The 21382-nt window shown below is 47.5% G+C and overlaps 1 protein-coding gene across 2 annotated transcripts in view; it reads left to right on the top strand.

The window, feature by feature from the left end:
* The first annotated feature begins 1379 nt into the window (after positions 1 to 1379).
* The window catches only part of ZNF541 (zinc finger protein 541), a 40615-nt gene continuing 20612 nt past the window's right edge, over positions 1380 to 21382 (top strand). Inside the window, exons 1-4 of one of the 2 annotated variants that reach the window (XM_082368557.1) lie at positions 1380 to 2333; positions 12725 to 13129; positions 16287 to 16530; positions 18208 to 20077. In XM_082368557.1, coding sequence (XP_082224683.1) covers positions 12823 to 13129; positions 16287 to 16530; positions 18208 to 20077 — 2421 coding nt within the window. In that variant the 5' untranslated portion in view covers positions 1380 to 2333; positions 12725 to 12822. Of the gene's footprint in view, positions 2334 to 10739; positions 10853 to 11182; positions 13130 to 16286; positions 16531 to 18207; positions 20078 to 21382 lie in introns of those variants that run through there. The other variant, XM_082368558.1, reaches the window with a different exon arrangement.

The following is a 21382-nucleotide window of genomic DNA, read 5'->3' as shown; positions in this document are numbered from 1 at the left end:
CTCTGCTCTACCAACCCCAGGGATCAATTTTTTAAAACACCAAAACTTTATTGGGATATAATTTACATGAAAGTCACCCATTTTTAAGCGTAAAATACAAGGATTTTTAGTAAAGTCACCACGTTGTGCAGCCATTGCTACAACTCACTTTCAGAATATTTCCATCACCCCAATCAGATCCCCTCGAGTTTGTTTACTAGTCGATACCCATTCCCGCCCCCAGGCAACCACGAATCTGCTGTCTCCGTAGGTTTTCAGTGCGCAATTTCTAAGGAATGAATTCCCCGTCTAAGTCGTTCCACGGTTCAGACTTCTTGGCCGATCAGCACGCCCCCACCTCTCACCCCGGGCCATTGCTCCTCCCGGTTTCCTTCTGTCCGGCAGCACAGCTCAGGACATAGCCCGATCCACAGATGGTTCAGGGTTTGCTTAAAGAAAGGCGGAGCAGATCGCGTCCCGCTTTGTGCTTCTGCAGCCCCACATCTTCCCAACCCACTGCCAGGCAGGTCTCGGTGGCCCCTCGGGAGCACGGGGGACTGCCTCGCTGGGCCCCACGACGCTGCGAGGGCGGCCCCTGCTCTCACCGCCCCCCCTCCATCGCGGGAGGCTGCAGCTCAGCGTGGCCCGCGCGGAGCCGGAGTTCCCCATGCTGCGTCCGAACGACGCTCTCCAGGAACAATGGCCGGAGCTGCCCGACTCTTGGCCTCGGTGTGTGGGTCGTGGGGGGGGCCGGCCCCTCCGGGGCCGGCCCCTCCCCCCCCCCCGCAGCTCCTTTCCCGCTGCGCCTTCACACTCTCCCGCCTTCAACCGCCCTCCTCCCAAAATGGCGACCAACCGCCTCCTTTCCCGCCCGCCACTGGTCACCTGACCACGCCAAGCCACGCCCCTCGCGTGGCCCCCGCCCCTCAGCGGCGGCCGAATAGCCTCAGAGAATGCGCGGCCGGGCGGCACGCGCCGGGAGCCCGGGCGGCGCGAGGCGCGCGCGCGAGGACTCTCTGGGCGGTGCGAGCGACCCGTGGCCACGCCCGCGCGCCCGCGCTGCGGGTGAGCGGGGCGCCCCGGGAGCGGGCCCGGCTGCGCGTGCGCGCCTGGCCGGCCGGCGGGCAGCGCCGGGGAGGCGGGGGCCGCTGGGAGGCCCGCAAGGCGCGAGGCCCGGCGTGCGAGCCCCCGGGGTCGGGTAAAACCCGGTTGCTGATGCCCCTGCCCCCCTCCCCTTCCTCCCTATCCCGCCCTTTCCCGCCCCTTCCTCATTCTTCAACCCCTCCCCCCTTTTAAAATCTAATTAGTTTATATTTCTTCTTTAGGGGGGGCCCAATCTCCCTTTCGAGGGGCGCAGCAGGCGCGGCGGGTGCCCCTCGCACCGCGTCACGCACGCACCTTCTGCATCCCCACAGCCCCTTCCCCCTTGGAGAAGACTCTCCTCAGAGGCCCCTGGCCCACTTTTCTTTCCTACCCCGCTCTCCCCGGGCCCCAACTGCCCCCTCGCAGCTCCCCAGCTCGCGCCGCGGGCCCTACCCGACCTCCGCACTTTCTGCATCTCGGCCTTGCATTCGCCCTCCGCTTGCTAGGCCCCTGGTGCTAAAATCTCCTTTCCTCCTGAAGAACCCCCCCCCCCTTTAGGGGACCCAGATTTGTTTCCTTTTAGGATCTTCCAGCAAAACCAAAAAGCCCTCCCCGACTCCTTGATTACGCCCCTCCCCCTCCTTTTAGGAGCTTCCTCTAGCAAAAAAATTATTTTTTCTTTCCCAGATTTCTTCTCCATTAAGGATCACTTTCCAGCAAAAATTCTTTCTTCCCACCAAGAGTCCCCCTGTTTGGAAAATCTTTCCACTGATAACAAACCAACTCAGTCCTTCCGTTTTCTCTCTCGTCTAATATTTATTTTTCCAACCCTCTTCCCCAACTCTCCATCGAAAACCCCTTTTCATCACCAGTTCCATGCCAATTAGGCTTCTCCCAGCAAAGCTCTCCAGGTTCCTTCCCAAGGGAGGAAAAATAAGGAAAGAAAGAAAAAAATAATTCCTTTAACAACAAAATCCCTTTTCCTACCTAGATCTCCCCAGTTTTGTATTGCTTTCTTCTTTCTTCCAAAAATTGCCAGTCTCCCCCAATTTCACACCTGTGCCCTTGCTTCTTTGGGGACCCAAGTTCTGACTGCCCCTGCCTTTCCACCACCTGCTTTCAGGGCAAAAGAAGTTGGATGAGTGTCCCGAATTTATTATCCAGCATTCCAGGAGGAAATATCTAATGTCACCTGAACCCCCTTCCCTGCGGGACCTAAACTGGGCCCTCCTGTTCCCTCGAGATTCTTTCACTCACTCGCACTTCTCCTGGTGAGTTTCCTCCCTTTGCGCTTGTCCGAGGACATCCACTTTGTCAGCTGGATTCCTTTCTTTCTCAGAAGGGTTTCCCGTCAATCCAAGGGCCTCTGTACCAATGGTGAAACCATTAGAAGTTGCTGCTTTGGGAGGTCAGATGAGGAAAAGGGTTATTTATTGTACACGTTGACTGCTCTGTAGGAATGCAGACATTTATTAGATTGGTGTATGTTTTATCATTTATTGCAAAGAAACCCTTTTTTTTTTTTCTCTAGCTCAGCAACTTAGATACCTACAGGGGATGGGCAGGTAAAGGCCCAGACTGTGGCGAACCTAAGATTGTGTTCCCCATCTAAGCGATGCCAGCCAGTGGAAATGGCCAAGTGGAAATGTCAGGGCAGTGTTGCCAGAACTTTTACTTTCTTTTTTTTTTTTTCCAGAAGAAACCAGAACACTGTCTTTATGTGAAGCTTTTTGATCTTTAAATGTTGACAACCAATTTAATAAGTATTTAAAGACCTTTATTTAAATATAAGTATTTAATATATTTATTTAAATTATTAAATTTTTAAATATTTAATTAAATATTTAAATATTTGATTTTAAATTATTAAATATTAAATTATTAAATCAAATTATTTAAATTATTAAAAGTATTTAAATATAAGTATTTAAAGCCCTTATTAAAGACCACACCAAGGTGTGGGACCTTGCAAAACATGTTCCTGGCCATCAGTTTGGAATTTTGGGTTTAGGTTAGACACATACACACACCTATTTGGGCCCATGCGTACATGCTGGACTTTTTCTCTTCAGAGCAGCAGTTCTCAGACTTTTTTATCTTAGGACCTCTTTACGCTTAAAAATTATTGAAGACCTCAGGGTATTTTTGTGCATGTGAACTTTATCTGCTGATATTTGCTGTATTAAAAGTTTAAACATAAATTTTTTTAAATTAATTCATTTAAAAATAGCAATAGTAAACCCATTATATATTAACAATTGACATTTTTATTAAAAAACTATATTTCAGAAGATAAATTTAGCGAGAATAGTGGCATCGTTTTACTTTTTTTGGGGGGGCTGCGTTGGGTCTTTGTTGCTGCACGCGGGCTTTCTGTAGTTACGGCGAGCGGGGGCTACTCTTCATTGCAGTGAACAGGCTTCTCATTGTGGTGGCTTCTCTTGTTGCAGAGCACGGGCTCTAGGCGCATGGGCTTCTGTAGTTGTGGCGCACGGGTTTAGTTGCTCTGCGGCATGTGGGATCTTCCCAGACCAGGGCTCGAACCCGTGTTCCCTGCATTGGCAGGCGGATTCTTAACCACTGTGCCACCAGGGAAGTCCCCGTTTTACATTTTTAGAGTCATCTGGAGTCTTATATCTGCTTCTGCATTCAGCCTTTTGAGATAAGTCCTGTAGCCCCTGGAAAGTTTCACTGAATAGGAAGGGCAGATAACATCTAAATATTGTTATGAAAATAGTTTTGACCTCACAGACTCCCTGAAAGACTCTCGAGGACCCCAGGGGTCCTCTCATTGTCCTCATTATGAAAATGTCTATTCTAGATTTTTAACGATTATCTGCATTTTCTGGTAGGAAGAGCTTGTGGAGTGAGAAACTTTGATGTCTCTTTTCCTCGTTTAGTTAATTCTGTGTAAGAAGTCTCTCTGGCAAGTGCAATCATAGCCTTCTGATTCCTCTATGTCATTCTGTTTTCCAGCATAATCTTTACACCTGCTTTTTAAATGAGCGATCAGAGGAAATGAGTTAAACTTATGGTTAAAATTATATATTGGTTACATGGCTAGAGGAGGAGTTTTCCTTGGTTGTTCAACTGAAGAATGTAAGTGCAGAGTATAGGGCAGGAATCCCAGCGTCAAGCGTGGAATCACTGCACAGTGAATGGTTAAGGGTGAGGGCTTTGAAGTCACACTTCCCAGGGTTGAATGCTAACCTTGATTTGGGACAAGTTACTTAACTTCTGTGGACTTGATTCACCTCATCCATAAAATAGGGTTAATAATATAGTTTATGCCTCAAAGGGATGTTGTGGGAATTAAATGAAGTGATATATAAGTGATTGCAGTAATGCTTGGAACATGATAAAGCTTTGGTAAATGTTTGCTGCTATTCTTAGTATTATGATGGTGGTTATTATGGGGGCCAGGCCGGAAGGTAAGTGGGGACTGTGGGACCTGGAGGCCATTGCCCCATCCAGAGATGGCCGTTGTCCCTCACTCTATCCTATTATTACCTATCTGGGAATATCAAATCTAATCATTTTCAAGAGAAGCCAGAAATTCATACCTCTAGGTGTAATCTCCCCATTAAAAAAAATGTTGGTGACTGATCCAATTTTTATTTATTTTTTGGGTATTCAGGCAATCTGATCCCATTTTTTTTTCTTTTCTTTTTTTTTTGATCCAATTTTTAAAAACACTGTGTAGGTTAAACAAAACAAGCCTGTAGTTTACAACGTTTGGAGTGGGAAAATAAGGAAAGAATTGGCGTCGGCGGGGTAAAAGCTGCAAGTCTCTCCTACCTCCCAGCTCCCAACAACCTGATGTTACTGAGACATGATCACTGTCTCCCTGGTAACACTGATGCAGAGAGAGGAAGAGAAGGTGGCTCTTGGTGGGGAGGGGGAGGTGGCAAAGCTGACACACCAACAGGTTAGGGCTTCTCAAAGAGGAAGAGAGGTGGCCCAGTGGAATCCTGTCACTTATAAGGAAAGGGATGCTGAGAGCCTTCTTTGATCAGAGTTCTGTGACCAGCAAGATGCTATAAGAAGTATAGACACATAAGGCAGAGTCAAAGTCATCCTAGAGCTTACAGTCTGGGGGAAAATAGAAGAACCTGAAAGATAATTAAATTTTGAAGCCATTCAGGATGAGTGTTATGTGGATTGTCAGACAAGTGCTTATCAGAGTTCAGAGGAGGGAGAAATAATCTCAGACTTAGTTATGTTGGAAGTATTCTCTGCAGTAGAGGGGGCGTTTCGGTCTGATTTGGAAGCGTTTCATTTGCTAAAGCCGAGTAAAGAGAAGGTGGTCAAGGGAAACAGCACAAATCAGCGTCATAAATTCAGATGTCTCGAGGGGCTGGGCAGGGCATATAGATGAGTGGGATGGGCAGGTGTGAGAGGTTAGGGAGTGGTGAGGACTGTGGCAAACTGGAGAGTGCATGCTGTGTCTAAAGGCAGCTGTGGCTTCTCAGCTCCAGCCAGTTGTTGGTTTGTGGACTCAGTGTTGACAGAGCATCAGATATTTTCCCCCAGGTTTTTAAATAGAAGTTGGACAACCTTATTTTCAATGCAGTGTCCCAGGTGGTAGCCACAAGCCACTTGTAGCTAACTTAATTAAAACTAAATAAAATAAAGAACTTAGTCTGTCAGTTGCACCAGCTGCAATTCTAGCTTCTCATTAGCTGCATGTGCTGAGTGGCTATCATTGGACAATGCAGATTTAGAACATTTCCAGCAGGGCAGAAAGTTCTTTTGGACAGTGATACTCTGTCCAAAAAAACTCTGACAGATTTTTCAACTTGATAACTAATTGAAAAATATTGAAATTTACTGCAGGCTGAGTAAAACATTTTTATAGAACAGGTAGATATTGAAATTGTTCTCTCACTTCCCTCCAAACAAGGCCTCAGTAAATATTATTTACCTAATTGTGGATTTATGGCTGCGGTCTAGAATCGTATGGTGGGTTACTTTCCCAAGAGGTTGTAGCATTTCACAGGAGAATCTGTTTCTCCTCCTACCCCACCAGTAGTGGAATGATAGGCCTTTTTTAAAAGAAAAAATTTAAAATTGCTTTGGATCCCCAGTGTTGACTTAAATTGTTTTTTAAACTATTAAACAAGGCCTAAATGATGATAAAATGAGGCACAAGTTCCTAAAGCTTACAGCTCTCGTGCCACCATAAAGCCAAAGTCAATTTGCAAATCAAATAGAAACAAAGTAACCAAACTAATGTAACTCAAATTACAAGCATTAATTTAATGAGTGGGATGCTATTTTGCTGGAATTTAACTGCTTCCTTGAAACAAATACTTTGCAGACTGCCACACCGGGCCCTTTTGAGTTTAGCAGGCCCTGTGGTATCTCAGATCTCCCGTCCCTTTTTTCAGTTTGAACTGCAGCAAAACCTCCACTTGTACCATGATGTCCGCTGGCTTTAGTTGAGCCCAAAAGCATTATCATGAGCTAAATCCACCTCTGTCCTCTTCTCATTAGCCTGCAGCAATTAAAGCAGTCCTAGTCAGCGTTAGTGGCATTAGTGCAATTATAAACATACCCCGGGCATTGAAACCAAATGGTAGTATTACTGGGTTATAAAGTGGTAATCCAATAATCCAGATATACAGATTTTCTTGTTTTAGATTGTTCTCAAAACAAAAGCACAACATTACAAAATTCTTGGAAAGAGTAGTTGGATGCTTGGGAATGTCTCCAGGGGACCAGAAACCCTGCCCTACAGGGACTGGCGGGGAGCTCTGTGCATAGAAGGTGCTAAAACTTGTCAAATTGAATTTCTCTGTTGACAGAACAAGAGCAAGTTCAATATTGGTTGAGCGGGGGGTTGCTTTACTATCTGGAAAAGGATGTAAATATCAAAGCCCAGCCTTTGGACTTTTGGCGTGCCTGCCTGAGGTTGTAACCGGACCAGTTTGTTCTCTGGACTGTAGGAATATGCTGGAAGGAAGGCGATTCGGCATTGGGGAAATCCCGAGACATAATCCTGTCTCCCACCCCGCCCCCATCGGCACCTTTTGTGTTTTCTAGTATAATTGGTGCAGTGCAGTCTACAGATTAATTTATAGGGAATCAGTATTGTGCAGCGGGTGAGAACACAAACTCTAAAGTCAAAATACCTGGGTTTAAGATCTGGTTCAACTACCTGTTAGGTGTGTGACTGTGGACAAATGACTTACCCTCTCAGAGTCCCTTTTCTTCTCTGCAAAGTGGGAGTAATGATAGAACCGACCTTGGGGTCGTTGTAAGGGGTGAGTGAATTAAGGCACGAAGAGCACTTGGTGTGATACCTGACAAGGAGAAAATGCTTACAGTTTTACTTTATAAGATGTTGCTTTATGTTACTTTTAAATAATGCTTTATGTTTTATATTATTTGCTTGTTTTTATAGTTGGGAGGTGAAGGAGATGGGTTCTTTTCCCCTTGGAGTGCTGGGAGCACTTTATAGCAGCACTGTAGAAGAAACTTTGGAATTGGCAGAGAAATTCACTTTGCCTTAAAATATAAACTTCTGTCGTCCACATTCCCGTGTCTGCAATTTAGAATCCCCAGAAGCTCTGAGCATGCTGAAGTGGCTCAGACCTCTTTGTGGCCACACCTGAACTCACATACTGCTCTCTACTGTCTTTATTTATTCTGTTTACTCTGAGTTGTCAGGGTTTCGAGGCAGAAAGAATGATTTGGTCACCAGGTGCTGCCCTGGACCCACTGGGGGTTACTTACAGTGTGGCGTATGCATTGATTTACCTTTCTGAATCCCTCAGATTCTGAATTCTGAAACTCACTTGGGTCCCGGAGTTCTGGTACAGGATTTCAGACGTGCACTGAACTTTAATTTGAGCGCCCTCGGTAGGCTACTTACACAGACACACGGGTGGACACATAATGTGACACTCAGACGTTGCGCTTGCAGCTATTCTATTACATTGCAACATGAAAGGTTTAAAAACAATCGAAACCTATGGCCTAGGAAACTAGCCCAAACTCCAGTTATTCTAGGATCCACTCGATTTATCAGTGGGTCGTCAAGCGTTTATTAAATGTCTAGCTATGGACAGAATTACGCGTGATAGCCCCGAATGGAAACAACCCAAATACTCATCAACAGATGAATGGATGAAGAAAATGTGTTCTTTCCACACAGTGGAATAGTGTTCATCCATAAAAGGGAATAAAGTGATGATATGTGCCCCAAGGGGGGGCTCAAACTCGAAAATGCTATGCTTAGTGAAAGCAGCCAGACAGAAAAGGCTGCATATTGTTTGATGCCATTTATATGAAATGGATGGCCCTCTCCATACTTTGCATACGTCATAATTTTTTGTTGAAAAACTGGACATTTTGAATATTATAATATGGTGACTCTGGGAATCAGATTCTCCCCCGCACCTCCACCCCAGGCTTTGCTGTTGTCCACTGTGGGTTGTAATTGTTTGTTCGTTTAGTGACTTCTCTAGGCTATTTTTATAAAGACTGTATTTTTTGTTATGCGTGGTCAGTGAAGACTCTCTTCTGAGATTTGACCGAGATTTCCTTAAGTGTCCAAAGAGACATTTGACAGAGATTTCCTTAAAAGTCCAAAGCAAAACAAACAAACCCCACATCAAACAACTCACAGTCTCTGCCGTTGAGATCTGGGTGAGTGTTGGGACAGGCCTTCAGCATTCAGCAGGCAGCTTACAGCTTACGTTGGGTCTTCGTTGCTGTGCGTGGGCTTTCTCTAGTTGCGGCGAGCGGGGGTTACTCTTCGTTGCAGTGCGCAGGCTTCTCATTGCGGTGGCTTCTCTTGTTGCGGAGCGTGGGCTCTAGGCACGCGGGCTTCAGTAGTTGTGGCATGCGGGCTCGGTAGTTGTGGCGCACGGGCTTAGTTGCTCTGCGACATGTGAGATCTTCCCGGACCAGGGATGGAACCCGTGTCCCCTGCATTGGCAGGCGGACTACTAACCACTGCGCCACCAGGGAAGTCCAATAGCTCTTTGCTTCTTATTGCTGGATAATATCCCATTGTATGATGTACCGCAGTTTGTTTATCCATTCTTCTGTTGAGAGACATCTTGGTTGCTTCCAGTTTTTGGCAGTTATGAATAAAGCTGCTATAAACATTTGTGTGGACATAAGTTTTCAGCTCATTGGGGTGGAAACCTAGAAGTGCGATGGCTGGATGGTATGGTAAGGCCCTGTTTATGTTTAGCTTTGTAAGAAACTGCCAGTGTGGAACCCTTTCAGAGCCCTTGTTCCCCAAAGCATCTCACTCTCCAGCTTTCCTCCCTGGCTTTCAGTGCTGTCCGTTGTCGGCCTCAATTAATATCCTTTGCCCCAGGCTGCAGTGACTGGTTGACTGCCTTGAATGTTTTTGACAAATGCCCTCCCCATGGCCACTCTCTGCTCTGAGCAAGTTCTGAGTTACACACAACTCAGAAGGCAACTCACAAAGGCAACACCTTTTCATTAGACCTTCAGGAGCTATTTGACAGGTCAGGACAGACAGCCTCAGTTCTCTGAGAACAAGGTCCTGTCTGCTCCCTCCCACACCGGGAACCCACAAGAGAAGGTGGGTGCTGTCTTCAGAATCACTGCTGAGCTGGAGAGTGGGGAAGCGGGGCGGGGGGGGGGGTTCATCCACCTTTCTCTTGATAAGTGTTTACTTGGTTGCTGTAAACCTTGACTATTTTCCACAGTTCAGACAAGGTAGATTTTTTTTCACTGTTTCTATGCTGGCATGGGTGGGAAGTTTTTAAATTATTAATTCAATCTTTTTACCCTTATAGGTCTTTTCAGATAGTCTGTTTCCTCTTGAGTCAGTTTTGGTAATTTATATCTTTCTAGAAATCTGTCCGTTGTTCTCTGAGTTGCCTAATTTGTTGGCATGCAGTTGTTTATAGTATTCCTTTACAATCCTTTTAATTTTGTAAGATCATGAGCGATGTCCCTTCTTTAATTTCTGATTTTAATATTTTGAATCTTTTCTCTCTCTCTTTTTCTTTTTAGGATAAATTCTACTAGTTTACATGTTACATAGTTTATTCCTTTTCTCTTGCGGTTACGCTTAGATTCTTTTAGTGTGAATACTTTAAGTATGAAGTTAATCTTCGTCTTTCTTTTTTTTTTTTTTACGAAATGATTCAAAACCTGTTGTAGTCTTTGAGCCAAAGTCTACAAGGTACAGTCTTATGCCTTGTCTGGGAAAGTCTGTGTAGACTCTTGAATGCTGGTTTTCCTGTGCGTTGAGTTCTGCGCTGACTCCTGCCTTTCCTCAGTCTGCAGGTGGGGGTAGTCCTTGTCTTTTAGCCTCGTGTCTGTTGAGAAGTTGTAAATGATCTGCCTCGTCTTCCTGGTAGTTTTTAGGGTTTTCTCTTGGTCTTTAGGGTTCTGCAGTTCTGCTTGTGTGTCGAGGAGTGAATTCATTTTTGTTTGTCCTGCTCTGGCCTTGCAGTGCTTGGTCATGAGTAACCATATACCTTCAAGAATCATATCTTTAAGTCTGGAGTCCTGTGTTTCCGCAGTTCTGGAAATCCCTCCACCATTCTCTCTAAGATACCATGTCTCCTCCATCCTCTCCTCTTCCCTTTCAGGACCCCTTTTAGGCATATGTTGGACTTTTGCATTTGCTTCTTCATTTGTATTTTCCATTTGTTTCTCTCTGTGCACTGAATTCTGGGGGGGGAATTATCTTCAGATTGCTCTGCCCGTTCATTATTTGTCTCTTCAGCACTGTTTAATCTGCTGTTTAATCCTCCCAGTGAGTTTTTAATTTAAAAGTCTTTCATTTCTAGAAGTTTCATTTGTTTCTTTTTTTTTTTTTTAAATACAATTTTCTTTTTGTTTTTTGTTTGTTTGTTTTTTTATGGCCGTGTTGGGTCTTCGTTTCTGTGCGAGGGCTTTCTCTAGTTGTGGCAAGCAGGGGCCACTCCTCATCGCGGTGCGCAGGCCTCTCACCATCATGGCCTCTCTTGTTGCGGAGCACAGGCTTCAGAAGCACAGGCTCAGCAATCGTGGCTCACGGGCTCAGCCGCTCCGCGGCACGTGGGATCCCCCCAGACCGGGGCTCGAACCCATGTCCCCCACACTGTCAGGCAGACTCTCAACCACTGCACCACCAGCGAAGCCCTCATTTGTTTCTTTTAAAAAATGTCCTTGCTCCTTGTGTCCTCTTCTTTTCTCTGCTAGGTTTTGTTGTCTCTCATCCTATTTTTAACTAGTTCTTATGATGCTTTTCAAGGCTTGTGTGCAGTGTTTTTCTTTCATTTATTTAGTTTTCCTGTGGATGGCTTGGTTCTTCCAGGGTCCCAGGTCTCCCTTTCCTGTGAACTCAAGTCCCTGTTTCCTTTTCCATGTGTCTGTTACAACCTCAGGTCCCAGCCTCCAGGGCAGTGCTCTTTAAGAGAAATATAATATGACCCATGTATATAATTTAAAATTTGCAAATAGCCACATTAAAAAATAAAGAGGTAGATGAAATTAATTTTAATAACATATTACATTTAAGCCAGTAGATCCAAAATATTATCATTGCAACATGTAATCAGTATGAAAATGAACTATTTTTGATACTAAGTCTTCCAAATCCAGTGTATTTGACACTCACAGCAGGTCTCAGTTCGGGGCCACATTTCAAGTGTGTCATCACCACATGTGACTGGTGGCCGCCATATTGGATGACAGTTCCAGGCCCTGTATTGGAGTCTGACTTTCCCCTTGGGCCAACTTGTGCTCGCACCTGTGGCTTTGAGCTTCCTCATTGTTGCTGGCACTTGGGGTCTTACCTGTCTCTTGAGCTTGACTCTGTATTAAAAATGGTCTTTTCTCATATCTCTATGTGTTTAGAGTTGGAGAAAGAGGTCAGTTTAGTCCACCATGTTGCCAAAATCCTTTCATTTATTCCTTACAACAATCTTTTTTTTTCTTCTTTTTTTTAAAAAATTTTTATTGGAGTATAGTTGATTTACAATGTTGTGTTAGTTTCAGGTGTACAGCAAAGTGAATCAGTTATACATATACATATATCAACTCTTTTTTGAGGTTCTTTTCCCATATAGGAGAGTTCCCTGTGCTATACAGTAGGTTCTTATTAGTTATCTATTTTATATATAGCAGTGTGTATGTCAATCCCAATCTCAATTTATCCCTCCCCCCCCCACCATCCCCTGGTAACCATAAATTTGTTTTCTATATCCATGACTCTACTTCCATTTTATAAATAAGTTCATTTGTACCCCCCCTTTTTTTTAGATTCCATATATAAGTGATATCATATGATATTTGTCTTTCTGTGTCTGACTTACTTCACTCATTTTGACAATCTCTAGGTCCATCCATGTTGCTACAAATGGCATTATTTTGTTCTTTTTTATTGCTGAGTAATATTCCATTGTATATATGTACCACATCTTCTTTATCCATTCCTCTGTTGATGGACATTTAGGTTGCTTTTTCCTTACAACAATCTTATGATGGAGGTACTCTTATGCTCAATTTACAGATGAGGAAACTAGGGTTCATGGAGCTTAAGTGACTTGCCCAAGGTCATGTGGCTGTTAAGTGGCCGAGAACAAACCCCCATACAGGTCTGTTTGAATTCCAAGTCCACGCTCTATCCACCATGCGTGTTGCCATCTCATAATTGTGATTCCTCCTCGTTCATTCTCAGGAATTAGACACCACCAAGAGCTCTCTCCTCCCTGACTCCTTACACAGCCTTGCTTGTCTAGAGAGTAGCTCTTGGCCGAGACCTGGTAGTGGAGAGCCATGGACCAGTGCAGCCTGGGGGACAAGGGCACCCTTCCATCCGAGATGCACCTCCCTTCGTTTCCCGAGAGCCAGGCGCTCAAGTGCAGCGACACCCTCAACCGGGATCTGGGGCCCGGCTCACGAGACCTGCTGTACGACGGCCTGAGCCGCTTGGACCTGGACCCCAGCCTCCGGATGCCCGACGCGCCCAGCGAGATGCTGGAGGACAACTTGGATGCCCTGTCCCTGTATTCAGGGAAGGACGGCGACTCCGTGAAGCTGCTGGAGGAGCGCGCAGATCCAGAATCCCAGACTTCCTTACGAGGTGAGGCTGTCCAGCCGGGTCCCCCGCCTGGCGGGCTGTTTCGGCGCTCCTGTGGCTGGTGAGGGGTTGAGTGTACCCGGAACGGTTAAGAACATTTTTCTCTTCCACGGGCGAATAGGGAACAGTCACTTTCTTCCTACTTGGAAATTGTTCCCAACTTCCTAGTCAAGGAAACTGAACACTGATCCTGGGGAATAACGTTGAGAAACTTGGATGTTTGGGGGTATCCTAATCTTGTGTGTGGTGTGGGCAGACCTTTGAGTTGATGGGACACTTTCCCATCCATCACCACAGCTCAGAGGCTCCTTCCGCGTGTCCAGAATGACCCAGTATCCTGTCCACCTGCTCCTTGGTTGTCTAACCTTCCTAAGCCTCATTGTCTCCATCTGTAAAGTGGGGGACAGTAATACCCACTCTGCTTCCCCCCCAGAGTGACAGCAGTAAGAAGCAAAAGAAGAAATGAAAGTAAGAGCACTTTGCAGGCTGTGAAGCACTGGACAGATGGTAGTGATTTTTACCAATACTGTTAGAATACCTTCCGACAGCCCATTGATGCAGTTCTAAGTCTTTCTCTTCCGCAGCGGAGGAGCAAAGGGAGAACTAATGGAATAGTCAGAGACCTTGGTTAAATCACCTTTTGGTTTACCTTCAGACTTCCGCCATAGGATAAATTTGATTTTTGTTTTTAACCCACTTCATGGGTTCTTGGGTAAGTTGCTTAGGCGAGTTGACTAAGAGCTCTTTGATATTTATAATCATACCACACGCATGGAAGGCCACATCCGGAACAGCCCTGCAGAACAAATGTCAATGTTAATTGGGATCAGCCGCTCAAGAAATGTCCTGCATACTCGCTAGAATGAAAAACTACTGAGGCCCGCCCTCCACACGATGTAGACAAGCCATTAGCCTTGTCCCCATGTTGGAACCATGGCTAAATGTGAAATCCTAGAAACCAAGGACATCCTTGGTATTGCAGGTGCTGGGCCAGGCCTGGCTACAGTAATTAAGGTTCTCAACCTGGACCACAGAAATTACCTAGAAATGCTGCTACGGTGAGTACGTGTGCGTTTTGCTGGGCAGAGAAACTGATTTTCACCAGATTTTCATATGGGTCTGTGCCCCCCAGCGAATGTTACAAAACATTAATCTAGTTCAGTTTTTCCTAATTTGTTTTAAACTTGAGGATTTTTTTTTTTTTTGGTTACCTTATTTAAAAAAATCCACTGAACGTTAAATTTTAACTCTTTACACTTCTCTAACTTAAATTCAGATTCATACAAATGGATATGCTTATATGTTTCAATTAGAAAAGTAATACATATTTATATAGAAAACTTAGAAAATAAAAGTAATAACAAGAAAAATCCCCACCATGGTTCCCACACGTGGATTTTTAAAAAACATAGGTGAAGCCACTAGGATACACGTGGTTTTGCAGAGATGTATTAAGTGTCTAATTCATTTGACGTTTCTAAAACTTAGTGTGTCTGCTTTCTTATATGAAGGTAGACTATTCGATTGTCACTGTAATGGTTATCCCATTGTATTGTCAGACCCTATTCTTGCCTGATAGACTGTTACAGTGGATCTGTGAATAACTTTGACATTGAGTTTTCTCGTGGATGAGTTCTTCGCACATATTCCTCCCTGTAGGCTTGCTGGTCGGAGAACACACACAGTTGTAGAGCTCGTGCACACGCTTTCTGGGAAGAGCAAGTGGCTTCCCGGGCCAGTGACTCAGTGTGCCTGTTTTTCAGTGTCCCTGCCAATTTTTTTGAAACCACATTTTGTTTTCTAGTTTAACAGTTGCTTTAATGAGCATTTTATTTATTTATTTTTAGAGAAAAACTTCTGTTTATTTAGGCTGCGTTGGGTCTTCGTTGCTGCACGCGGGCTTTCTCTATTTGTGGCGAGCGGGGGCTACTCTTCGTTGCGGTGCACGGGCTTCTCATTGCGGTGGCTTCTCTTGTTGCGGAGCACGGGCTCTGGGCACGTGGGCTTCAGTAGTTGCGGCACGCGGGCTCAGTAGTTGTGGCTCACGGGCTTAGTTGCTCCACGACACGTTGGGATCTTCCTGGACCAGGGCTCAAACCCGTGTCCCTTGCATTGGCAGGCGGATTCTTAATCACTGCGCCACCAGGGAAGTCTCTCCCTTTACCTTTTATTCATCAAATCTAGCTCTGCCCCTTGTAGCAAGACAGAAGCAATCTGCTCCCTCCTCCACATCCTGGCCCTTCAGCTACTTGAAGACATCTCCCTCTCCCACATGGACATTCCCAGCCCCTTCACCTGTTCCTCTGATGACGTGATTCATGGAAATACCTTTTATCATTTACCCAAGGAGTACAGAAACATGGAAAATTCAGATATACAGGAAGAGGAAAATTAAGTTGATCCATGATCCTACCAATCAATCCCATTCTGTTTGTTTTCTATTCAAATTTATTTTTCCCTTTTAAAGACTAGATCATTCTGTTTTTCAGCAGTCTGCTTGTTAGTGGCACAGCACTTAGTGGTACAGCATGAACATCCTTTCACGTCATCAGATATTTTCCTGCAGTTTTATCTTAAATGCCTGCGCCATAGACCATTGAGACCAGAATGCAGTCACCCACCTGCCCTCGTGTCAGTTATTAGGTGGTTTCTCACATTTCACCAGGAAAAACAATGCTGCAGTTAACTCGCTTGCAGTTAACTGCAAGATCTCCGTTAATTTGTACAGATCTACGTTAATTTCCTTAATTAAAAAACCCAGAGTGGAATTGGCTGGGAGAAAGGACTTAAACTTTTTAAGATTTTGCATTGTGCATTTCTGGCTTGCACTTGCAAGTGTGCTGTTGATGTTACGGTCATGAAGCCCCGCCCGTCGTGTCACTCTGTCCTGGAAGCGCTCAGACTGTTGCTGTCCCCTCCCTTACCCCCCAAGTGAGGCCTCAAGATTGGGTGCTGCCCTGGAGGGGTGGCCTGACCAGGGTCCCTTCTCCCCTTCACCTGGTGCTAAACCTGGCCTTCTCTGCGAGTGAAGCTGCTGAAGTTGGGGTAAGGGTTCTTGGCCAACTCCCTGAGTCCACTGTGGTCCGAGGGTGCTAGAGTGCTTCCGCCCGGGCTCCGATGTCCCCGGATGTCATAACCTGTGCTTTCTCCCTCTGTCTAGACCTGGGGCTAGGCGTGCTCAAGGTGCCCAAAGAGGCTGACGAAGGAGGCAGGGCCACGTCCAGGAGCACAAGGAAAGGGAAGCGGCAGCACAACTCCCCTCAGAACCCACTCCTGGACTGCAGCCTGTGTGGGAAGGTGTTCAGCAGCGCCAGTTCTCTCAGCAAGCACTACCTGACGCACAGCCAGGAGAGGAGACACGTGTGCAAAACCTGCAGCAAGGCCTTTAAGCGCCAGGACCACCTGTATGTAGGAGTCTGGTCAGGACGTCTGTTCAGGGGGCTGCTGGGGGCTGGGCGTGTTCCTGGTTCTTTTGCATCCCCTCCCATCCACCTGCACCGCCCCCCACCGCCGGGTGTCCCAGGTGTGTGCGACCTGTGCTCCTCCCATGGCCAGTGTTTTGGGGGGCAGGGCTTACACTGCCCAGGACAGGCCGCCCTCCCCAGCCTCCAAATTCACTCCGGTGAGGAGAGCGCCGCTGCGATTTGCAGACAGGACCCTTGTGCTTTAAAAACACACTCCGGAGGCAATTTTGTCATGGAGGGAGTTGGGCTAACTCTGTAGAGAAATTTTCAGAGTCCCTGGTAGGTGTCTGAGCAAAACAGATATGCACTTCATGATGAATATGTGTTGGGATAACACCAGGGCGTGAGGGGTTCTGAAATGCCTGTTTCTAGAACATGGCAATGGAGTGTTCACTCTTTTTTTTTCCTTTTTTAATTCCCCCTTTCTTTAATTCATTTTTTTTAACTTGACTTTAAAAAGCAAAAAAAACAAAAAAACAAAAACAAAAACAAAAAAAAAGCAAGCTCAGTATAAGAGTGAGGAGCAGAATTCCGTTTGTTCTTCATGTCTTAGAAATGATAAGCTTTTCTTGCTGCTGAGGGAGGAGAGACAGACTTTCAAACCGAGAGACTTGTAAGTGGGCGAGGACGATCCCTTGCATTTTTACAGCTCGCCCAGCCTTTACTGAGGGCTTCGATGAATCCCGCTTTCATTTTATCCTCTCCCCTCTCCCCGTGAAGGATGGGAAATGATTTACTCCTGTCACAAGCTGGTAACAGTTAGGGCTGGAAAGTGGGTCTCCGGACCCCCTCTCTGCTGCTTCCCTCAGATGGAGGCCAAGGGTCCACATTTGGAAAAGGGTTTTATTATTTATTGGGCCACATTGATTAGAACCATCCAGAGTAGGATTGTTGGGAACCCAGAGGGTGATTTACCCATTTGTTTATATTTGTAATATATTAATGTAGATATAAGAATGATGTAAATATAATACATACTTGCATTCTTTTATATTTGCAGAAATTATAGGCAAATCTGGCTTTTTTTTTTTTTTGCTGTGGGGCTCCCAGGTAGCTGTCTAGAGGAATCCTATGGGAAGGTGAAGACTCCTTTGTTCAAGGAAGGATCATCCCCAAGTTAGCATTTTCTCAAGTGCATTCTCAGAACTCTGGTTCTCGGGGATGCTAAAAGGGGCTATTTAAAAAAATGGTTTTGTGGGCAAACAAGTTTGAGAGACATGGAAAGTTAAACAGATATTTCTTTATCTATTCTGTGGCTTTTCAGTTTGCTACTATGAACCTCCAAGAAGTAAACTGTTTTTTCAAAACTTATTTGCCAGCTGAGCCAAAGTCCTCAGGGAGCAACTCCGGAGACTGGTGTTCCTTAGGAACCCACTTTGGGGAACTCTGACTTGGCTCCCACTGATTTTTTTTAATCTCAGATTAGGGGTTTGCTTAAGGGTGAGGGAAAGAGCTCCCCCTTCCAGACGGCTTTGACCGTAGCAGGGGTCTTTCCTCATAGGGTCTGAGCACAGTTTCTGAGTTGCGATGCTGCTGCCCCCTGGGGACACGCCTGAGGTCCTGCAGTGCGTGACCCACGCCGAGACACCCGCTAACCTCCTCCTCATGTGATTCCAGGACCGGGCACATGCTCACCCACCAGAAGACCAAGCCGTTTGTGTGCATCGAGCAGGGCTGCAGCAAGAGCTACTGCGACTACCGCTCCCTGCGCCGGCACTACGAGGTCCAGCACGGCCTGTGCATCCTCAAGGAGGCCCCGCCGGAGGAGGAGGCCTGCGGGAGCTCACCCCACACGCACGAGGTGGCCAGCCAGCCCGCGCCTGCGAGCCTGTGGCCCCTGGCGCCCCCGGAAGCCCCGTCCCCCAGCTCCCTCTTGCCCAGCCGAGACCTCCTGCGCTGTATCGTGAGCAGCATCGTGCACCAGAAGGTCCCTTCTCCCGGGCCAGCCCCAGGAGGGCCTTCAGACAGCCGCGAAGGGAGGAACACGGCCTGCTCCTGCCTGCCCGCATCGGGGTCCTCCTGCGGCCCAGCCAGCACCCCGGTGGCCCCAGGAGCCCTGGGCACTGAGGTTCCCGAGGAGCCCCAGCCCCCACAGAAGGAGCCTGCCACTGACGTGTCCACAGCCGTCCACTCGCGGGCAGCGGAGGACAGCGGCCCCGACCCAGCCGAGCCGGAGCCGCCGCTGCTCCAGCCCCCGTCATCCCTGGAGGGCTGGCCCGAGGGCGCTCCCCTGCCCCCCTGCCTGCCTCTGTTCCGTGGCCAGACTGTCCCCGCCAGTTCGCAGCCATCAAGCCACAGTTTCCAGTGGCTCCGGAACCTGTCGGGCTGCCCTAAGAGCAAAGGAAACAGTATGTTTGTCGTCCACAAGCCCTCTGCGGTGCCGTCCCGGGAGGGCTCCGAGCCTGGCCCCGGGCTCAGCAGCGACCCCCCTGCGGGGGAGCCCTCACCCAGCCAGGGCACCGGTCTGGAGGACACGCCGCCCTTCCCTCCCATGCTCCTGAAGGCACCGGGGGAGGACTCGAGTGACCCCAGCTATGCCAGTACCAGCGGGGAAGATGACTCCTGGGCTTCCAAGAAGAGCAAGTTTGACTGCGACTCCTTCTCGTGGCAGAACCCTGGTGAGCCTGGCCCCCAGGACGGCCCGAAGTCCAGCGGCCTCCCGTCGGATGCCACGCCGCTCTTGCGGCAGCTGTTCCTGAAGTCTCAGGAGTCTCTGGTGAGCCACGAGCAGATGCAGGTGTTCCAGATGATCACCAAGTCCCAGCGGATCTTCTCCCACACCCAGGTGGCCGCCGCCTCCTCCCAGCTTCCCACGCCCGACAGCAAGCAAGTTGCCCTGAAGTCACTGCAGGGGCTGTGGCCGCAGCAGCCCCCGCCTATGGCGCCCACTGTTGACTCTCTCCATGCTGGCCCTGTGAACCCTGAGCCAGAGGGATCCCTAGCCCGCAGGAGAAAATCCACACCCGCTTTCCCCACAGAGGCCTCCCCCAGCAGCGTGAGCCAGGACACAAAGGGAAGAGCAAAAGTGGCTGCCACTCCACCTGCCCTCACAGCGTCGTCCCTGGACCCTCCCAGGAACCCAGACATCTCCTCTCTGCCCAAGCAGTTGAGATCCTCGAAAGGGACCTTGGACCTGGGGGACATCTTCTCCCCTGGGGGCCTGCGTCAGACCCAGTTAGGAGGGGAGGAGCCATCCAGAGCCCACCTCCCAGGGAAGCAGGCCCAGGCTGAGAATGGCACGGCTTCTGGGGCCACAAAAGGTGAAAAGGGCCCGGCCTGCTCCCGGGGCGGAGGCTACAGGCTCTTCTCTGGCAACTCCAGGGCCCAGCGCTTTTCAGGCTTCCGGAAGGAGAAGGTGAAAATGGATATGCGCTGTGTGGCTTCTCCAAGCCAGGTAGCCATGGCCTCCTTCTCGTCGTCGGCCGGGCCTCCAGCGGATCCCCCCTGGGACTCCAAGTCCAAGCTGACGATATTCAACAGGATCCAGGTACCAGGGCCCTCTCACGGGACCTGACCATGCGGGAGGCAGAGTCTTGTCCTTACCTGTTTCCGTGTTTCTAACTTGTCCAGGCACCGTATTTAACCTCAGCAAATCCTCAGATGCAGCTTGTTTACAGAGGGGGGAATGAAGGTCCAGAGAAGTGACGGTTCCTCCCAACACCCTCTGCCTCGCAACACACACACACAAAACAAAACAGGGCTTTAGAGTTGTCAGAGACACTTTGTGTCATGTTTCTTCACTAAACTTTTTCTATTTGCTTTCTTTCTGCCTTTCGCTTCCTTTTGGATTTGCCTCCTTCACTTCTTCAGAGAATGTAAAGGCAGAGCTCCTTTGCCTTTGATATTCGTATGTGAAATGCTGTCTTTTCTGGTTGTGAATCACAGGTCCACAAGTCCGACTTGGCCCCTGCTGCAGCCTGGTGCCGGTCCGCCCTTGTGGAGCAGCTTGGGTCCTCCCACGTCGTGCCCACGAGGTCCTGGGCGCAGAGAGCTCGGCCCCGTGTCTTCGTGATGCTCTGAGGGCCAGCGTCCTTCCTGTCACACCACAGCTGCCTCCTCCTCTTTTTTTTTTTAACAGCTTTAATATTCACGTACCATCTAATTCACCGTTTTGAAGTGTACCATCCAGTGGTTTTTAGTATGTTTACAAGGTCATGCACCCATCGCCATTCTTTGCCAAAACACTTTCATCACCACAGAAAGGAACCCCACACCCTTGGTTGTCACCCGCAATCTCTCCATCCCTCCTAGCCCCTGGCAACCATGAATCTACCTTCTGTCTCCGTGGATTTGCCTTTTCTGGACACTTCATGTGATTGGAATCATACGCTACATGGCCTTTTGTGTCTTTTGCTTCTTTCACTTAACATGATGTTCTCAAAGTTCATCTGTGTCGTAGCATGGATCAGAACTTCATTCCTTTTTATTGCTGAGTAATCTGTCCATTGTATGGATACACCATATTTTATTTATCCATTCATCAGTTGATAGATATTTGGGTTGTTTTCACTTCTTGGCCATTGTGATAACGCTGCTATGAACATTTGTGTACAGATTATTGTTTAGACATATGTTTTCATTTCTCTTGGGAAATACCTAGGAGGGGAATTGCTGGGCTATAGGGTAATTCTATTTGAGGAAGTGCCAGACTTTTCCAAAAGCTGTGCTGCTTTATATTCCTACCCAGAGTGCACGAGGCCTCCAGTTGCTCTGCACCCTCGCCAACACTTATCGTCCAGTGGTTTCTTTTCATTACGGCCACCTTAGTGGGTGGGAAATGATAATCTTATTA

Source organism: Balaenoptera borealis (genome assembly GCF_965194805.1).
Source record: "Balaenoptera borealis genome assembly, chromosome: 19".
Lineage (NCBI taxonomy): Eukaryota > Metazoa > Chordata > Mammalia > Artiodactyla > Balaenopteridae > Balaenoptera > Balaenoptera borealis.
This window is presented reverse-complemented; position numbering and strand designations above follow the sequence as displayed.